Source organism: Symphalangus syndactylus, chromosome 2 (genome assembly GCF_028878055.3).
Source record: "Symphalangus syndactylus isolate Jambi chromosome 2, NHGRI_mSymSyn1-v2.1_pri, whole genome shotgun sequence".
NCBI classification, from domain to species: Eukaryota; Metazoa; Chordata; class Mammalia; order Primates; family Hylobatidae; genus Symphalangus; species Symphalangus syndactylus.
The window spans coordinates 107,970,672-107,989,809 of record NC_072424.2 but is presented as its reverse complement, the minus strand read 5'-3'; the positions used below and the strand labels follow the sequence as shown (position 1 = coordinate 107,989,809).

General features: G+C 39.0%; 1 protein-coding gene across 2 annotated transcripts in view; it reads left to right on the top strand.

The window, feature by feature from the left end:
- The window catches only part of SAMD3 (sterile alpha motif domain containing 3), a 178,443-nt gene that overhangs the window by 91,132 nt on the left and 68,173 nt on the right, over nt 1–19,138 (top strand). For both annotated transcript variants that reach the window (XM_063621950.1, XM_063621940.1), the window contains 5 exons: nt 9,388–9,507; nt 10,393–10,578; nt 15,665–15,710; nt 16,970–17,069; nt 17,739–17,928. In XM_063621950.1, the coding sequence (XP_063478020.1) occupies nt 16,991–17,069; nt 17,739–17,928 (269 nt within the window). In that variant the 5' untranslated portion in view covers nt 9,388–9,507; nt 10,393–10,578; nt 15,665–15,710; nt 16,970–16,990. The remainder of the gene's footprint in view (nt 1–9,387; nt 9,508–10,392; nt 10,579–15,664; nt 15,711–16,969; nt 17,070–17,738; nt 17,929–19,138) is intronic.

Sequence of the window (19,138 nt, the reverse complement as noted above, 5' to 3'; positions counted from 1 at the left end):
GCCTCTGAAAAATCTGTAATGGCCTTGCCCAATCCTTTGGGGTCTTTTAAACACCAATCAGTCTGTTGTAAGACTGTTCCATTTCCAGCCTATCCTGGGCAGCATGGCCTCTAGTTGCAATGGAATTCCCCAGACAGTGGACAAAGGCCTTTCCTACACTGTATTGGCTAGGCCTGTGAGGCTGTGGGTGGACGCTGACAAGTTCCTGGGTCACTATCGATCCAGGAACTCTCTATCTGTAATGTCTACTACAGTAGCCACTTGAATTTAAATTAATTAAAATTAAATAAAATTAAAATTTGTATCCCCAGTCATATTACTGACATTTCAAATGCTCAATAACCATGGGGAGCTACAAAACCGACTAATGCAGATATAGAACGCTTCCATCAAAACAGAGAGTTCTACTGTTCACTGCTAGTTTATGCTATTTAGGATCATTTTTGGAATGTTCCTTCAAGAAAACAGTTTGGAAAAAAAAAATCCAAATTATAATTGTTCATACCTTTTGACTGAATATTCCTGATCGCTCAAGGAAATAATCCTTGAACTACCTATGAGCCACGTATGAAAAAAGGGAACTAGCATAGCATTGTTTTTAATAACACACATATACACACACAGAGAAACAATTTAAACACCCAACATTTAAAAGGGGTGTCTAATTAATTTATACTTCTGCAGATTGAAATGCTATCATTAAAAATTACTTTATTTATTTATTTATTTTTGAGATGGAGTCTCACTCTTGTCGCCCAGGCTGTAGTGCAATGGCACAATCTTGGCTCACGGCAACCTCCGCCTCCCAGGTTCAAGTGGATCTCCTGCCTCAGCCTCCGCAGTAGCTGGGATTACAGGCACCCATCGCCACGCCTGGCTAAGTTTTGTATTTTTAGTAGAGACAGGGTTTCACCATGTTGGCCAGACTAGTCACGAACTCCTGACCTTAAATGATCTGCCCGCCTCAGCCTCCCAAAGAGCTGGCATTACAGGTGTGAGCCACTGTGCCTGGCCTAAAAATTACATTTTAGAAAGTTGAATAATGTGGGAAAAAATTTTTATATCAGGCAAAATGACAGAAGTACGAAATAAATATAAATTTAAAAATAAACTGTGCATTATCTTAACTGTATTAAATATATAAGATTTATTTTCTTATTTAAGTCATTAATTGCGCTGTTGAACAGAACATGACTAAAGGCTAAACTGAGGGGCAAGACACTGAGACTCTTCCCCCAAGTGAAACGTAGCTGCCTCAGAACTTTTCAGGTGTGAGTATTCAACCAATTTTAACTCTTCCTTAGTATCTTAGCAACCAACCCATATTTCTTTATCTTGACTACAAGATGTTAATAAGAGTTCTGTAAGAAGGTCGGAATATGTTTGCTCATTCAATTTATTCAACAAATATTTATTGAGGAACCACTCTGTGCCAAGCTAAACAGGAAAGGTCCAAGGATTGTGCACAGAAGAAGCGAAGAGGCCGGTCGTGGTGACTCATGCCTGTAATCCCAGCACTTTGGGAGGCCGAGGCAGGTGGATCACCTGAGGTCAGGAGTTCAAGACCAGCCTGGCCAACATAGTGAAACCCGTCTCTACTAAAAAGTACAAAAACGTGCTGGGCGTGGTGGCAGGCGCCTGTAATCCCAGCTACTCGGGAGGCTGAGGCAGGAGAATCGCTTGAACCCAGGAGGCAGAGGTTTCAGTGAGCTGAGATTGCACCATTGCACTCCAGCCTGGGAGATGGAGCAAGACTCCGTCTCAAAAAAAAAAAAAAAAAAAAGAAGACGAAGAGGCGAACAAACCTAGCCTTACCTTTAAGGACAGCAGACCATCATGTTCTGGGCATGATTGAACAGCACAACAAAGTCTCCCTGCCCAGCTGTTACTGCTGGGTTTCCCAGCCTGCTGAACATTCATATTATATACTTTGGATTGTGATGCAAACCCTCTAGGTGCAAAGAGTTCCAACATAATACCATTCTCCTGATAGGCTCGAAGTAATAGCTTCAGTGTTCAGGAACTCTTAAGGGCACTCTGCAAATACATCTGTGTTATTTTCTTTAACCATTTTATCATCAGACCTGTTCTGCACCACAAATTATATTACATAGGATATAATACTGTACATCACAATTTTCTGTAAAACATTTTATAGTATTTGTATGAGCAGGTAATTGTTTTATGATTTATGACTAGAGAAAAATAGTTTCTCCAGCTGTGAAACTTACCTATATTTCAGAATCTGTAGTTATCTGTTTGACAGCCATTAAAACTGGTCGCTGTAGTGAGGTTTGCTGACTCTCTTTTGCTTTGAGCTTCCTTCCCCTCCTAGCTCCTCCCTATGCAGTTCATTTACTCATCATGAATTGATGGATTCCTTTGTGCCAAACGTAGCACTAAGCGCTAAAAATACAAAGCTGGATAGGAAACAGCCCTTGCTCTCAAGTAACATAAAGTGTAATGGGAGGAAAACACAGGTCTATAATTAATTTTATTCCTAGGTGACAAATGTCATAATGGAAGCATAACATGATGTTATGGTGCACCTAATTCATGTTTAGTCGCCTCCAGTTTCTGTTAATACCTTATGACTTACCTCACTGTTTAAGAAAGTGTCAACACACAGGTATAAATCTCAGTCCAATAGCTCAGGAACACAAGACATGAAGCTTCCACTGTTTCATGGGAATTTATATTCCCATGAATACTAAATTCATAGCTCTGAGCCCCACTTCCACCAGGGTAAGGAGAAATATAAGCAACCTCAGTTCTTCCTGGGGATCCCCCACTCTTACTTCCTAGGGCTGTGTCATGAACTCTACAACATGGGTGCTGCTAAGGCATTGGGAATGAATGGGTGCTCTAGTGAGGAATCTTGCCTTTGGTCGTCGGACATGTAGTTTTCTGTCAAAATATCCACTGTCCCTGTCGACACAGTCCTCAGGACCAGAGGCTCACTACTACATCTCGGCCATGCTTGGGCACAAGAAATTGGTCAAGGCCTCTGGGGCTCCCATTTGTGCAAACTCACAGCACAGCATTGCTTTCTTGGGCATTGCTGTCTTCTCAGCAGTGCTACCAAGAAGGAAGGTCAAGGTCCTTCTCTCTCAGAGGACTCTCTCTCCAGTCTAGGGAAGTCCTCCTGTCGTTATGTTTCACCAGAATACACTGTCTAAGCCTGGGAAGCAACTAAATTTCCCTTAAGGCTCAAGCTTTTATAACAGGAACACCTGTTATAATATATTGTTTCCAAACTGCCCTGTTCCTTCCCAATGGCAAGGAGCCCAGAGCCCACTTGGGAGAGAGTTGGCAGTGAGGAAGAAGGAATGTGGGCTTGGGAATGATCCCAGACACACGTAGAAATCCCTCTGCCCAGTACTGTCTGCTTATAGCTCCCACATGCAGGCTTCCATCAGGGTCCATGTTGAGTCCATTGCAAGCAGTTGAAGAGAAGACTCAAGAAGGAGGAACATGCGTGAAAACATCTTTCCTTATTTCTGGACGTCTGCTTTCCTTTCTGCCTTGCTTAACGCCCACGGCTCCCAGCCCTGACTGCACATTGGAATCACAGAGGAGAGCTTTAAAAAATACCTATGATCCACCATCTTGAAATGCTCATGTAATTGGACTGATATAGAAGATGGATATCAGCTTTTTTTAAGCTCCCCTGGAGATTAACTTGCAGCCAGAGGTAAGAATCGAACCATTCCTGTGCCCATCCATTTCCGGTTCTCCCAAATTCCATTTTGTTAGCCCAGCCCTGCAATTTTTGAACTTTCAGGTTCATCATGGCATGCAGAAAAAAAACAATTTTTAATGCACAATGGGTTAAACAAGTGAGGCTGCTTGAAGCCTCTGGACACCTGGAAGAAGCTCTAGCTGCAGCAAAGAGAACAATAGAGTTCTCACAACCTGTAAACAGACTGGAGGTCACCACTGTGCTGAGATGCTGGAGTTGTGAACTCTTTGTTAAGATATCCATCTGGCTTTGTATATACAACATGTATATCATATTATAATGCTCAGCACAGGGAATACAAGAATGGAAACACACAATTGTCATCACGCATGGGCTTCTGGTTTATATCAGGATGAAAATACCTTATAGGCTAGTATCCTTAAGTGTAACTAGTTTTACTTGCTTTGCTGGACCTGATTATTTTTAAAAAGGGTATCCTTATTCAATTAGCTGTGCATCCTTGGGCAAATCACCTGGCTTTTCTGAAATTCTCTTGTTTCCATTTAGGAAATGAGAGGATTTTACCAGGTGTGGAAGATCCACATAGGTCTCCGTGTCTGCTAATGATGCAGCAGGAAATCAGACGACGTCGAATGATTCCTTTGATTTTTCTTTTCTTTTCTTTCTTTTTTTTTTTTTTTTGAGATGGAGTTTTGCTTTTGTCACACAGGCTGGAGTGTGGTGGCACAATCTTGGCTCACTGCAACCTCTGCCTACCAGGCTCAAGCGATTCTCCTGCCTCAGGCTCCCAAGTAGCTGGAACTATAGGCACATGCCACCATGCCTGGCTAACGTTTGTATTTCTGGTAGAGATGAGGTTTCACCATGTTGGCCAGGCTGGCCTTGAACTCCTGGCCTCAAGCAATCCACCCACCTTGGCCTCCCAAAGTTCTGGGATTACAGGCATGAGCCACCGTGCCTGGCAAGATTCCTCTGATTTTTTGAACTGTCAAAAGCAGACCACAAAAGCAGAGACTTGAGCAGCTATTTGCACACCCCTGTGTTCATATCAGCATTATGCAAAATAGTCAAAAGATGGGAAAAGCCCAAATGTCCACTGTCAAGTGAATGGATAAACAAAATGTGGTATATACATCAAATGGAATATTACTCAGCCTTAAAAATGAAGGCAATTCTCACAGAAGCTACAACATGAATGAACCTTGAAAACATTATACTGAGAGAAATAATCCAGATACAAAAAAACAAATATTGTATAATTCCACTTATATGGCATACCTAAAATAGTCAAATTCATGGAGATAGAAAGCAAAATAATGGTTACCAGGGACTAGGGCTGCAGGGTGAATATGGGAGTTATTGTTCCATGGGTACAGAGTTTCATTTTGGGGATGATGAAAACGTTCTGGAAATGGATAATAGTGATGGTTGCACAATAATGTGAATATACTTATTGTCACTGAATTGTACCCTCAAAAAAGGTGAAGATGGTAAACTTTACATTATGTATATTTTTGCGCAATTTATTTAAATGTAAAAAATATCAGATTACTGTATTTGTTGTACATCCTTAGCTTTATGAAAAATCCTTGTAAACACAATGTTACTACTTTAATTTCAGTGATGTAAATATTTTTTTTTTTTTTTGAGACGGAGTTTCGCTCTTATCGCCCAGGCTGGAATGCAATGGCGTGATCTCAGCTCACTGCAACCTCCGCTTCCCAGGTTCAAGTGATTCTCCTGCCTACAGAAAAGCTACACTGACAGTAGCTGGGATTACAGGCGCCCGCCACCATGCCCAGCTTATTTTTAGTAGAGACAGGGTTTCACCATGTTGACCAGGCTGGTCTTGAACTCCTGACCTCAGGTGATCCGCCCGCCTCGGCCTCCCAAAGCGCTGGGATTACTGGCGTGAGCCACCGTGCCCGGCCCCTCATAATTATTTTTATAAAGTGTTATACAAATTTCTCAAAGGTATAATTTGTATATAATGACATTTGGGGATGGTGTGCGAACTTTGACCTATAGGGCTCTGTACATTGGAAATAAATCATAATAAATCTTTCAATTGCTCCTCAAACTTGGCTGATCATAAGAATCAATGGTAATGATTAGAAATACTATTAGGAACTCACTCCACCCACCTGAATCAGAATCTTCTAAGAAAGGGCTTAGGAATCAATATTTTCATGAAGTACACCCCTTGCTCTTATATTAGGTAAGTTGGAAAATACATTTTTAAAAATAAAATTCTGAATTCTGAGTTCAACAGAGAGAAACACAGGGGATCAGCAGCAAACTCTGCACCCTTCAATAACACCTCAAGCTCCAGTCTGCCCATCAAGCCCTCCAGAAAAGTAGAATGACAGCTTCACTAATACCCCTTCCTGGGAAAACCGGTGCTGTCCTGAATTACTGCAGATACTTCTGCAACAGTGGATAGAAAACTGTACCAGGAAGAGAACAACTGGATGAGATAACTCAACAAGTGATCAAATCAATTAGATAAGAAGGGTGATATGCTCAGAAGACAATGGAGCCAGGATTAAGCCAACATCAGGCTGACCCCTCAATTTCCTTAGTCGTCTCTCCTTAGCACTTTACCAGGAATAAGTGCCCAGGCAAGCATTTTTCAAGCTTCCAAATGCCAAGGAGTTTGAAATGACAAGTTAGTTTTTGGCCTGGTTATAGAAATACTGACTTTTCTCATATCTTAAGCTTTTTGGATGACCTAATATGTGAATAAATTTTTTTCCTCTTCTTCCAACTACTCTCACCTTTATATTGGTGTGCCACATTTGTTCCCAAATGTAATCAAAGAATGGTAGAAGTGAGTAGGCAACAGTTAAGATTGAAATGTAAGGATTTTAAAAATAAGTTTACCATGGAACAATCTAAAGAGGAAAGCTATATGTTATTATAATACTTACAGTCTTTATTTCTAATATGCCGATCTTACTGAAACTGATCCAGTAGTCCCATAGGCAGTTTTTCTTAATAAACATAGAAATTAATCCTTCTGGTTTTAAAGCTTGAAACTCACCAGATCCAGACAATGAGATACCAGCCTCTCATTCATCGTAGTTGCTCCCTTACCCCTTCCACATTCCTGTTTTCCCATACATAGTTAACATTTCTTCCCCACTATATAAACCTCTAATTTTAGTTGATTAGGAAGATGGATTTGAGACTGAGCTCCCATCTCCTGGACTGCAGCACCTGATTAAAGCCTTCTTCCTTGGCAATACTCGTTGTCTCAGTCATCGGCTTTCTGTGCAGCAAATAGCAGGACCTAGACTGAACCCCTTGTGTTTTGGTAACATTATTTTTTACTTGTTATCATTCACATAACCTTTTCCTATCCTCCCTACTTTCTTCCCCAGGCTCATTCACTCTCTTGCTCATTACTGCTCTCTGTCTCTGTCTGTCTCTGTTTATCTCTAACACACACACACACAACACACACACTTACACACAAATTCAAACACAGACTCATATTGAATAATGGACTATAGCCTACCAATTGGTATGAATTTTACCTTTTGGGCCAACTCTAAAAAGAGTGCTTTGGGCTGGGCGTGGTGACTCACACTTGTAATCCCAGCACTTTGGGAGGCCGAAGTGGACGGATCATGAGGTCAGGAGATCGAGACCATCCTGGCTAACTCAGTGAAACCCCGTCTCTACTAAAAATACAAAAACTTAGCTGGGCGTGGTGGCACGTGCCTGTAGTCCCAGCTACTCAGGAGGCTGAGGCAGGAGAATCGCTTAAACCCAGGAGGTGGAAGTTGCAGTGAGCTGAGATCGTGCCACTGCACTCCAGCCTGGGTGACAGAGGGAGACTCCATCGCAAAAAAAAAATTAATAGTAATAATACTAATAATAAATAAATAGAGTGCTTTTGTATCAACAAAAGTTTGAACATTCTGGCCTGTCCTCACATGAACCTAGGGCTGGCAGAAGCATGAGCATTTGTCACTCATGAGAAACACAGGGTCCTATGCCTTTTTTTGTCTCCATACCTCCCATCTGTGCTTTTGATACAGGAGGCGGGCAGGGAAGTGCTGGATAGAGAAGAGTGGGGTCCCTGACTAGGGCTCCACTCTCGGGCCTGTACCCATGGACGTAAGTGAGGACAGGCACTCCTGTTTCTATGCCCAAATGTTGCATTTTCCAAGAGCACCCTGGCCCGCCACACCCCCATCCTGTGCCTATAAAAACCCTGAGACCCTAGCGGGCACAGACACAAGCGGCTGGATGTCAAGAGGAACACACTGGCAGAACACACTGACAGACTCTGGCAGGCCATCAACAGCAGTACGATGTGGACCACATGGAATGTGGCTGGGGACAGTTGGAGGAGAGTCAGGCCACTGAGCGACCTGACTCCAGGGGAAGACCACCTTCCCATTCCATCCCCCTTGTGGATCCCATCCATCTGCTGAGAGATCCCATCCATCTGCTTCCACCATTCGATAAAACCATGCACTCATTCTCCAAGCCCACATGTGATTCAATTTTTCTGGTACATTAAGGCAAGAACCTTGGGATACAGAAAGCCCTCTGTCCTTGCGATAAGGCAGAGGATCTAATTGAGCTGATTAACACAAGCCACCTGCGGATGGCTAATCTGAAAGAGTGCACTGTAACACATTCCCACTGGGGCTTCGGGAGCTGTAAACACTCAACCCTAGGTGCTGCCGTGGGTTCGGAGCCCACACTCCCCGTGACCTGTCCGTCTGCATGCTCCCTCTAGGGGTTTGAGCTGCAGGGCACCGAAGAAGTGAGTTACACCCATCGCACGCCCTGCAAGGGCGTTTCCAAGTTTCACTTTGAGTCACACTGCATGAAGAAGATCCATTACCTTGTGTCCTCTTCTTCCTGAAGAGGTCTACAAAGTCAGACCAGCATTTAGCGTAACAGATTAAGAGAGCCCAGCTTGACTCCACCAGCTGAGCAATATAGGTGGAGACAGAAATCACCTTTCATGTGTTCTAACAAATGAGTAGCTCCAAAAAAAATAGTTTAATAGCTGTAATATTTTAATAATGTACGTTCTTGCCACCACTCAGAGCTATAAAACGTGCAACTATCACCTGCACTATCACGTCCACACTGAGCTATGTAACAGGAATTACATTCAGCCAATGTCTCTGCTAAATAAAGGTTTGTGCATTTTAGTTCAATGATGCAGCTACAAAGAAAATGAAGCCTCAAGACACTAGGACCTTCTGAGATACAAAGCTTTGAGTCCTTGACTTTGAATTCAATATCTAAATTCTAATACATTATTATTATATCTGCCTTAAGATTGATATAGCAGATTTTTTTTCTGGTTAGTGTTATTTCTTCTAGGAGCTTAAAAAAGGTAACTAAGGAAGAATTAAATGTAGTCAAAGATATATTATTGTGAACATATATGTACATACATGGGTATTTGTCACACTTGTCAGAATCTTCTTCCTTTGAGAGGTACAAACGTTAGCTGTCTGAGATCCATCCTGTTTCAAACTTACCTTATGCTTCCTGTGTACTGTGAGGCTCCCAGTCTTGCTGTCTTTCAATGGGGCAGCCACTACTCAGTTGCTGCCGTTCAGAAACATGAACCCAGTATCACCAGAACTTTTGATTTTTCAAGAGAAATGAAGATTCCAGATTTGTAAGTGATATCTTCCATTTTTCAGATAAAACAAAGTAACCAGAACCACATCCACTGATCAGATTTGCCTGGGAAAGAGGGGTGCTGTCTCCTTTGATCTTCTCATCTGGAAGAGATGGACCAAAAGCTTCTCCAGCAATAATCTGTAAATATCACTTTTTACCTTTTCTCTATGAAACTCTAACTTTTCGGATATTAAGATAAAATTCTTTCATTGAGAAAAATTTAAGAGTAGCAGATTACAAACAAAAAACATTAATTCCTCCAAACAGAGATTGCTACTTCTGTCTTCTAGTATATGCTTTCCCAGTCTTTGTGTAAACAAGCATTTCATTCTACTTTTATTTTATTCTTTCCACAAAACAGAATCATACTATTTTAAATCTATTTTCAGTTAACCATATCCATGACTGTTTCTCTCTACATTGTTATTTTTCTAGATACAATTTTTAATTACTACATAGTATTTTATTTTAAATATAAATTACTGTAATTCATTGGCCAATTCCTATTGCTGGAAATTTTATCTGTCCAATTTCTTTGCTATTCTGACCATTGCTATGGCACACACCTTTGTGTTCATTTCTGTTAATGTTAATGTCTTTAGGCACATTCTTAGAAATGCTATTTTGGGGTCAGAATGTAGAAATATTTTTAATGTTTTTGGCTTGCATTAGTACCCTTTAAAGTTGGATAGATTGGATTCAAATCACTTTTACCTTTACAAGCAAAGGAACCTTAGGCGAGTTACCCTGTAAACTCCAGGACTTTCCATTATAAAATGGGAATAATATGACAGGGCAAGTTGTGCCACTTTATACTCCCCTTAGCAGTGTGTAAGAGAACATTTGACCTTACACTCTTGCTAATTTTCACCTTTTCCAATGGAATAAATGAAGATGGTAGTTAATTATTTTTATTACAAATAATGTAGATTTTTCAGATACTGGTTTAAAATTTTGTTCAAGAGTTACCTATTCCTATTTTTTTCTATTGGTGTATTAATTTTTATTGGTTTTATGGATTATAGAGTTGACCCTTGAACAACATGTGTTGGAACCTGTCAGGTCCACTTATATGAAGATTTTCTTCTGCCTCTGCCACCCCTGAGACAGCAAGACCAACTCTCCTCTTCCTCCTCCTCCTCCTCAGCCTACTCACTGCGAGAGGACCAGTATGAAGATCTTTACGATGATCCACTTCCATATAATAAATAGTAAATATGTTTTCTCTTCCTTGTTATTTGCTTAATAACATTTTCTTTTCTCTAGCTCATTTTATTGTAACAGTAATGTATATAATACATATAACATACAAAATACGTGTTAATTGTCTATGTTATCAGTTAAGATTCTGATCAATACTAGGCTATTAGTAGTTAAGTTTGGGGGTAGTCAAAAGTTATATGCAAATTTTCAACTGCATAGCGGAGTCAGCATCCCAACCCCTGTGTCGTTCAAGGGTCTACTGTAATATATATCTGTACACATGCGTTTTTCTTTTTTAGTCAAATCTATCAATATTTTATTTTTATTATGTAATCTTAGATTATTTTAAACTCTTTTTAATTTTTCATATTTATATATTTAACTTATCTGAGGAATTTATCGTGTAGGTGTTATGAGGCATTATCCCAACAAAATATATTGAGTAATCCCTTCTTTGTCACCAATTTTAAAGATCTTTTCACAGGCTGGGCGTGTAATCCCTGTAATGCCTGTAATCCCAGCACTTTGGGAGGCCAAGGCCGGCGGATCACAAGGTCAGGAGATCGAGACCATCCTGGCTAACATGGTGAAACCCCGTCTCTACTAAAAACAAAAAAAAATTAGCCAGGTTTGATGGCGGGCGCCTGTAGTCCCACCTACTCAGGAGGCTGAGGCAGGAGAATGGCGTGAACCCGGGAGGCGGAGCTTGCAGTGAGCTGAGATCGCACCGCTGCACTCCAGCCTGGGCGACAGCGAGACTGTCAAAAAAAAAAGAAAGATGTTTTCAGTACTTCCATATGAATATTTCTGTTTCTAAGTTTCTATTCTGTTTCAATATCTGTTCTCTTTTCCTCCAGTACCATGCTGTTAGTAGTATAACACTTTTTAACATCTGGAAGTGCAAGTCCTTTCGTTAAGCATTTTTCGTTCTTTTTACCTATTTATTCTTCCACATGAAAACTAGCCTCGTAGTAACACATATAACCACATATGAATATTAATTGGAATTTATAAATTAATTCTGAGGGAAATGACATCTTCAAACTATCAAGACTTCTCAGTCACACATCCAGCTTTTGATAAAATTCAATAGCACAGTTCACAGTTACCATCTCTGGCAAAAACCCCGAGGATTGTAATCTGTGTTGCTGAACCACAAGCTTTGGCTGTCAACGAGGCAGAAGCAGGATAAACCATATGTTTGACTCAAAGGCCAAAACACCAGGGTGTTTGTGACTCAAAAGTTCCAAAGTTCTGGGACTCTGGCTCATTGCTATTTTTGTTCATTAATTTAACTAAATTAATGAAGACAATAAAGATAAGTGGCTCTTTTTCATTTCTTTGAAAATGTAAAAATTGTCCGGGCTAGTGGCTCACGCCTGTAATCCCAGCACTTTGGGGGGCTGAGGCGGGTGGATCACAAGGTCAGCAGTTCGAGACCCACCTGGCCAATATGGTGAAACCCCGTTTCTACGAAATATACAAAAATTAGCCTGGCATGGTGGCACGCACCTGTAATCCCAGCTACTCAGGAGGCTGAGGCAAAATAATGGTTTGAATCCGGGAGGTGGAGGTTGCAATGAGCCGAGACTGCGCCACTGCACTCCAGCCTGGGTGACAGAGCGAGACTCCATCTCAAAAAAAAAAGAAAAAGAAAAAAATGTAAAAATATGAAATTTAAGTTACTATGACTGTGCTCACCACTTTTTCCTTCAAATTTATTGGAGGTGTTGTGAATTACAGACAACTCTGATAAGTCTTGCTATATAAAAAGAACCAATGGAGACACTAATTTTTATAAAAGTAAGATTTTAATAACTTAAGCCATAGGAAATTACTGATCTTGAATTCTTGTATGTACAAAAATGGCTGTTTCAGCACGATTCTCAATTGCAAAAACGTGGAGCCAACCCCAAACCCCATCAATCAACAAGTGGATAAAGAAACTGTGGTATATATATATGATAGAATACTACTCAACCATAAAAAGGAATGAATTAATGGCATTTGCAGTGACCTGGATGAGACTGGAGATTATTATTCTAAGTGAAGTAACTCAGGAATGGAAAACCAAATATCGTATGTTCTCACTCATAAGTGGGAGCTAAGCTTTGAGGATGAAAAGGCATAGGAATGACACAGTGGACTCTGGGGACTTGGGAAAAGGTGGGGAAAAGGGTGAGGGATAAAAGACTACAAATTGGGTGCAATGAATACTGCTCCAGTGATGTGTGCACCAAAATCTCACAAATCACCACTAAAGAACTTACGCAGGTAACCAAACACCACCTGTTCCCCAATAACGTATGAAAATAAAATTAAAATAAATAAATAAATAAATCCTTATAATTTAAAAAAATGGCTGTTTCATATGGTTTAGCATAATAGATAGAGACAGCCCCTTCTGGTGTGTTTCACCTGCTTGGTGTCTGCTAGCTTTGTAGATGTCACTCCTTTTCAGACCATGATGTATGAAAAAAAATTAATAGTTTTGTTCCTTAAATGTTTAAAAGATTAAATATCTATGTTTCCTAAAACGAAGGAAAACTGGTGCACATATGGATGTTTAGTAAAGGCTAAGCCCTTCCATCTCATACACAATTTGCTTCAAGAAAGAATGCTTTTCTGTCATTTATTTGACTCAGCTGCCTACATAATCTTTCCAAAGCATGGAACATACTCTCAGTTCAGTGACTCTCCCAAGCTTAAGCATATCTATAAACTCTTAACATTCTAAGCCTTTCTGCGATCTTCAGACCCTGTCTCATAAACTCTTAACATTCTAAGCCTTTCTGCGATCTTCAGACCCTGTCTCCTGTGGTTGCCTACCATGTGGTTCCTATTCCAGGCAGCATGGTCCTCCCTGAGGTTCCAAAACATGACTCGTTTATTTCTGGTTTTTTACTTTGAGTTCATTATATTGATCCTGCTTTCTCCGGCTTCTTTGCTATCTAATCTATGTCCATTATTTAGATTCCAAATCAAGATCCATTCGCTTCCAGGACACTGTGGGAAAATCCAGCCCCAGAGTGCTTTCTAAAGCATCCACCATAATTGGCTATATATCATATTCTGCTTATCTGTGTATCTTGTCTTCTTAGTAAGGCTTCTAACTTCTGTAGTGTATCATCATCCACCCCACTTTGGGCTATCTATCTAGGCAGTAAACATCTTGGTGACTAACATATGCAAAGTATTTGAGTTGAATATTTCAGTTTTTATTTCATGTGGTCTGGTGATGTTTGGAAGAATATCATCAGGCCATAGTGGATAAGATGTTATGTTCCATTGGAACACCATGCTGCTTGCTATTGAGACACCTGAGTATAAAGAGGTCCCCGGAGAACCTCCGACAGCCTGCACACTGAGAGAATGGGGTGGAGCCAGGGAAGTTCCTGCGGTTTACAGCGAGGAGGAACTGGCCCCTCTTATTCTGGTGTGGGAACTTGGAATTCAATCTGTGAGGCGAGAAGCATATACTAGCAGGACTCTCGCTCTGCTGAGAGCCACTGTTTCCCCTTTTTTTCCTTTTTGCCCAATAAATTCCATTTTTCTGACCCTTCAAAGTGTCTGTGAGCCTAATATTTCATGGCCATGTGACAAGAACCCAGCTCTTAGCTGAACTAAAGACAGAGTCCTACAACATTATCACCTCCCATGGTAGCAAGGCTGCTACCCAAGAGAATTGCCCAGACGTTGTATGATGTGACAGCCACATCCTTATTTTTGTACCTCAATTTTCCTTCTTTTTTACACGCCTGACCTGGAACTGATTTGTGATAAATGGTTTGTCCCTTCAAGTTCAGCCACGGTAGGAGATACTTTTTCTCAGGGCAGAATGAGATATTGATCCAGGAGAGGTCATATGCCGCCAGCAAAACTTTTAGGAATCTTTTGTTGTCTCAGCTTTTGGACTTCAGAGGAATAAAGCTAAAAATGCAAATAGAAAGAAAGATGACAAAAAGTTTTCATATTTTCTTAAAAAGTGCTCTTTTGTGATTGAATGTTTTGTATGTTTTATATGATGTTTTAGATGTTAGATTGTCCCTTGAAGATTATAAATCACGTTCACAGCAGGTGACCCTATTATCTTCCATTGCAGTTTTAACAAATTTATTAAATAAAGCTTGCCCATATTTAGGCTGCTTTAGCTGAAGTCTTACCTCTTCTTGGCTTTAGTTAGATGAAGCCCTTTAGTATTTAATACAAATTTATTTTCTTGATTTATAATTCAGTCAAATAATGAGAATGGTTTAGCAGGAGCATTCATACATAATGTATTATTAATTCTTCTTAAAAAGTATTGTGCCTTCAACTATTTAGAGATAATGCTTGCCTTCACATTTTGAAATATTTTCAGATGTTTCTGAAGCTCAGAATAAAGCTACCAGATATATCTTTTCTCATTTGATATATAGTTTATGCCTTCATGGTATAGAAGATCATAAATAATATATCCATTATTTATGTGAGAATAAGTTGTAAAGTTACTACTCAAAGATGTTACATTGTCTAGCCAGTGATATTGTTTTATTAACTCTCCAGAAAAGCTACTAGGCAAAAACTATATGCTTTTTTATTTTATTATGTTTGTATGATGTTATAATTTAACCTGTTTTGTTTTTCCCAGAAGTAGAATTGTGGTAAAAATCTGCAAATTTAAAAATACATGATCATTTCCAAGTACTCATTTTATTTTCAAATTTCGTTTTATCCATCGATGACTACAAGGCAGTATCTTCTGCTCTGCATACCTTTTTATCTTCATGTTTAGAGAATTGTTTTATTTTTTCTTTATTTTCTATTTTTTCCCTAAGTCCTAATCTTCACAAGGAAGCCAGAAGTGTGACAGAAAGGTGTGATTTTTAATTTACACCAGAGTCTCGCAAATAATGACTTTTCACACCCTGCTATTGCTGCTTAGCCTAGGGGAGGAGTTCTATGGCTACTGTTTGTCATAGCAAATTAAATCCACTGCTGAAATTCAGAAAGATGTTCTTCTATATTTAACCCTTGTTTTCAATTTTTCAAGTTGGTGTTTGTGAATACTTATGATTATGGGGCTTAATACTTTGAAGTCTACCTGTTTTCTAGGAAATGATTCTTGAAGACTATCTTTCCAGCTTGTCACATATGCAAGGTAAACACGTTTCCTCTTTTCCACTATTCTAACTATGATGTTGGTAACTGTAACTTATTTAAATATACAAAAATGAAAAATACAACAATAGTTCCATTTAAAACTTCCATCAATAAAATTTAAATTCATGACTAATAACCATTTTAATCTTCCTTATGATTCCATTTCTCCAAGAGTAGCTTTTTCCTTGGTCTTTATAGAATAGTCAGTATCTTAACGTACACGTAAATCTATATTATTTAGATTGAGATTTGAAATTGCCAAGTAAAGATAAAAGGTTAAAACGTTTTAAATTTATTTCAGTCCCCCCGCTGCACCCCACCCAGTCTGCAAGTCCATCAGAGGTCCTTTGGATTGAATTACAAAAACAAGGAATAAGCGTCCTTAGGGAAATAGTTTTAAGTTTTCTAACTGGTTGGAGACAAGTGGCATGCAAAAATAACTGAAATAGTTAAAGAATATATCTTGCAAACTTTGCCTACGCTTCTTTCACAATAATTATTAACATAAACAATTATTTTCCGACTTTGAATCTGCCCAATTAAGTAAAAAGTTTTCAATCAGTGTGGTAGTTTATCCTAGTTATCTTACCAATCATAACAGTGTCCAATAAAGTTCTAGAACTCAGAGGGATATATAAGAATAGTATTGGAAGGAAGGACAGAAACATTCAGATTCTCCTGAGAAATTTGGGTCCTATTTCCTCTTCTTGCTAAAGGAAAACAATGAGAAACAGTAAGTTACAATCTCCTTCTCCTAGCTAGGTGAAGCAAGGGGTTAACCAGTCTTGGTTTACTAAGTATCTCTGTCAGGCTTTTATCTGATCCTTCCTCCCTTCCTCCCCTGCCCACCCCTTCTGTAAATGTCAACCACTTCCTGAGGAGCCTGGTAGTGGTGAATTTCACACCTTTCTTTTCTTTGTGAAGAAACCTGGGTGTTAATGGTACAGGATTGGGTACCATTGTATGTCTCTGGCTGTCTGTTAGTAAAGCTTAGGGATGCCTGTGGAAAAAAAGTAGGAAAAGGTGAAGAAATTTGAGAAATGAGATACTAGGAAATAGGTTTAAATCAGGTCTTATTTTTAAAGTGAGTGTGTGTTTTGTTAGCAATTTTTAAATGTACATTGTAAAAATAGTAATTTTAAAAAAGCTTAACATTGAGAGTATAAAGGAGTCTAGCAAAGGAAGGGGCTGACTGTTAAAAAAAAATTAAGGCCCAATCAGAAAAGCTGGAGAATTCTCTGACCTTTTGCTCTACAGGTGTATTTACAGGAGACAGCAATGGAAACCTGGTCAGTTGAGCAGGTCTGCAGTTGGTTGGTGGAGAAAAATTTAGGAGAGCTAGTTCATAGATTTCAAGGTGAGTTGTTTATGCTTTCCAAAAATTTTAATTGAGCAGCCTAGATATTCTGATGTCCTCTGTTACTGAAAATTACTTTTGTTGCCAAATGTCTGTGTGCATGTAAATGTGGATGTGGGGCTGCTGCAGTAGAGAACTTTTCATTTCTTTATGGACTGTAGCAGAGTTTCCACTTGAAACTAACATCCACAAGAGAATATAATATTTCAAGAACTCAAATAAAATAAAGTCTTATGGGTCACTTAAAATACATATTTGAAATATGCATTTAATACTGCTTTTGTTCTTAAGTAATACAGTATGTATTTTGTGTAGTGTTGGGTTTATAAGGTTGAATACCGGCTAGGAGCTATTACGAAGGATAATTTCCTAAGATTTTTTTTTCCTTATAAAAACAATACCAGTTAGAATTAGAATGAGAAGGGTGTTAATGTGGAAATAATAAGTTTTTATTGTGATTCCATGTTCTGGCACTTTCTTAGGAGCAGGCATTGATTTGGAATTATGCAACATTGGAGTTCTATCTTTGTCAAAAATCTGGATAAATTGATAATGGCAGGGGACAAGTTTGGATGATCCTTTTATCACTAGAGGGTATTTTGCCTCTTCAGAATGCCTGTGTTTTGCCGGAAAGTCATGTAGAAACTAATTTTTTTTTCTTTTTCCCAGAGGAAGAAGTAAGTGGGGCCGCTCTTCTTGCACTTAATGATCGGATGGTTCAGCAACTGGTAAAGAAAATTGGTCACCAGGCTGTTCTGATGGATTTAATTAAAAAATACAAGCAGAACACTCAAGGACTGAAGTCCCCAGAAAACCCCAAAGAGGCCACCCTGGTCATGCAAACAGAAGCAGCTCAAGAGTGAGTATGTTCATAAATGGCCTTATTTTTTTTCCCCAAGCTTTCCCAATGATGGCTACAGCATGACATTTGGGTTTAAAGCCCTTTGAAAACTGTGACCGTTTTCAGCTAGATTGTATGTACAGTATTTCTAATATTTGAGCAAAGGACACTGTAAAATTTTAAGAATCAAGAAACGTTTTTATTCACCATTTTTTAAACACTGATTCCAATCATCAGGGAAGTCCTATTAGCAAGAAGTTTCTATATAAAATGCTGTGGAACAAGCAGGTGAAATAGATATGTAACACAAGGAGAAAGGGGATCCTGAAGCTCTGGTTTTAAAATCAGGGTTTGGGAAAGGCATCTTGATTGCTTCTTTGCTTTTCTCAAAACTATTTATTTATTAATCTATTTATTTATTTTCCTAGGATTTCTTAATGAATTTATACTCTTCTCTAGATGCCTTTACGATGTAATTTGCTAAACACGTTATTGTCACATGAGTTTTCTAATTTTTTAAGAGTGCCCTTATAATAATGAACACTATGAAACACCCCAAAAAATTATGTAGAAAAATTAGTGGTGGCAGATAAAAGCTCTGAAGTTTGGGGACGGTTTTGTTTGTTTTTTAATCACTGACTTCTGCAATGAAAAGAAATGATAACAGGATTTATAAGATTAAAAATTTCATTTTACACATCCTTCTATGCCCTGGGATCATTTCGGCCATTCTGATTTGATTTTTCCATTTTCAAGATTTTTTTGAAGGGTTTCTAAGATTAAATAAATTTTAAAGATTTTGATAATTGATAAAATCTATTCTATGTCTTTAATTTTTTTGAGATTAGAGTGGTAATAATAGAGATTTCTCTTTCTCCTTGATAAGTAATATAATGGTAGAGACCTGACATAAGCAAGTTTATTTCTAGAATATTTGAATATTTGGGACATGGAGGGGAATAAGTAGCCTTGAAGGGATGGTATAGAGCTGGAATGGAAATTCTACTAATGGATTTTTTTAAAAAAAAAGCTTTTTGTTTTTTTTAGAGATGGGTCTCAGTCTGACCCCCAGGCTGGAGTGCTGTGGCAGGATCATAGCTCACTGCAGCTTCGAATTCCTGGGCTCAAGCAATCCTCCTGCTTCCGCCTCCCAAGTAGTTGGGATTACAGGCACTCAACACCATGCCTGGCTAACTTAATTTTAATTTTAATTTTTTAAACAAATGGT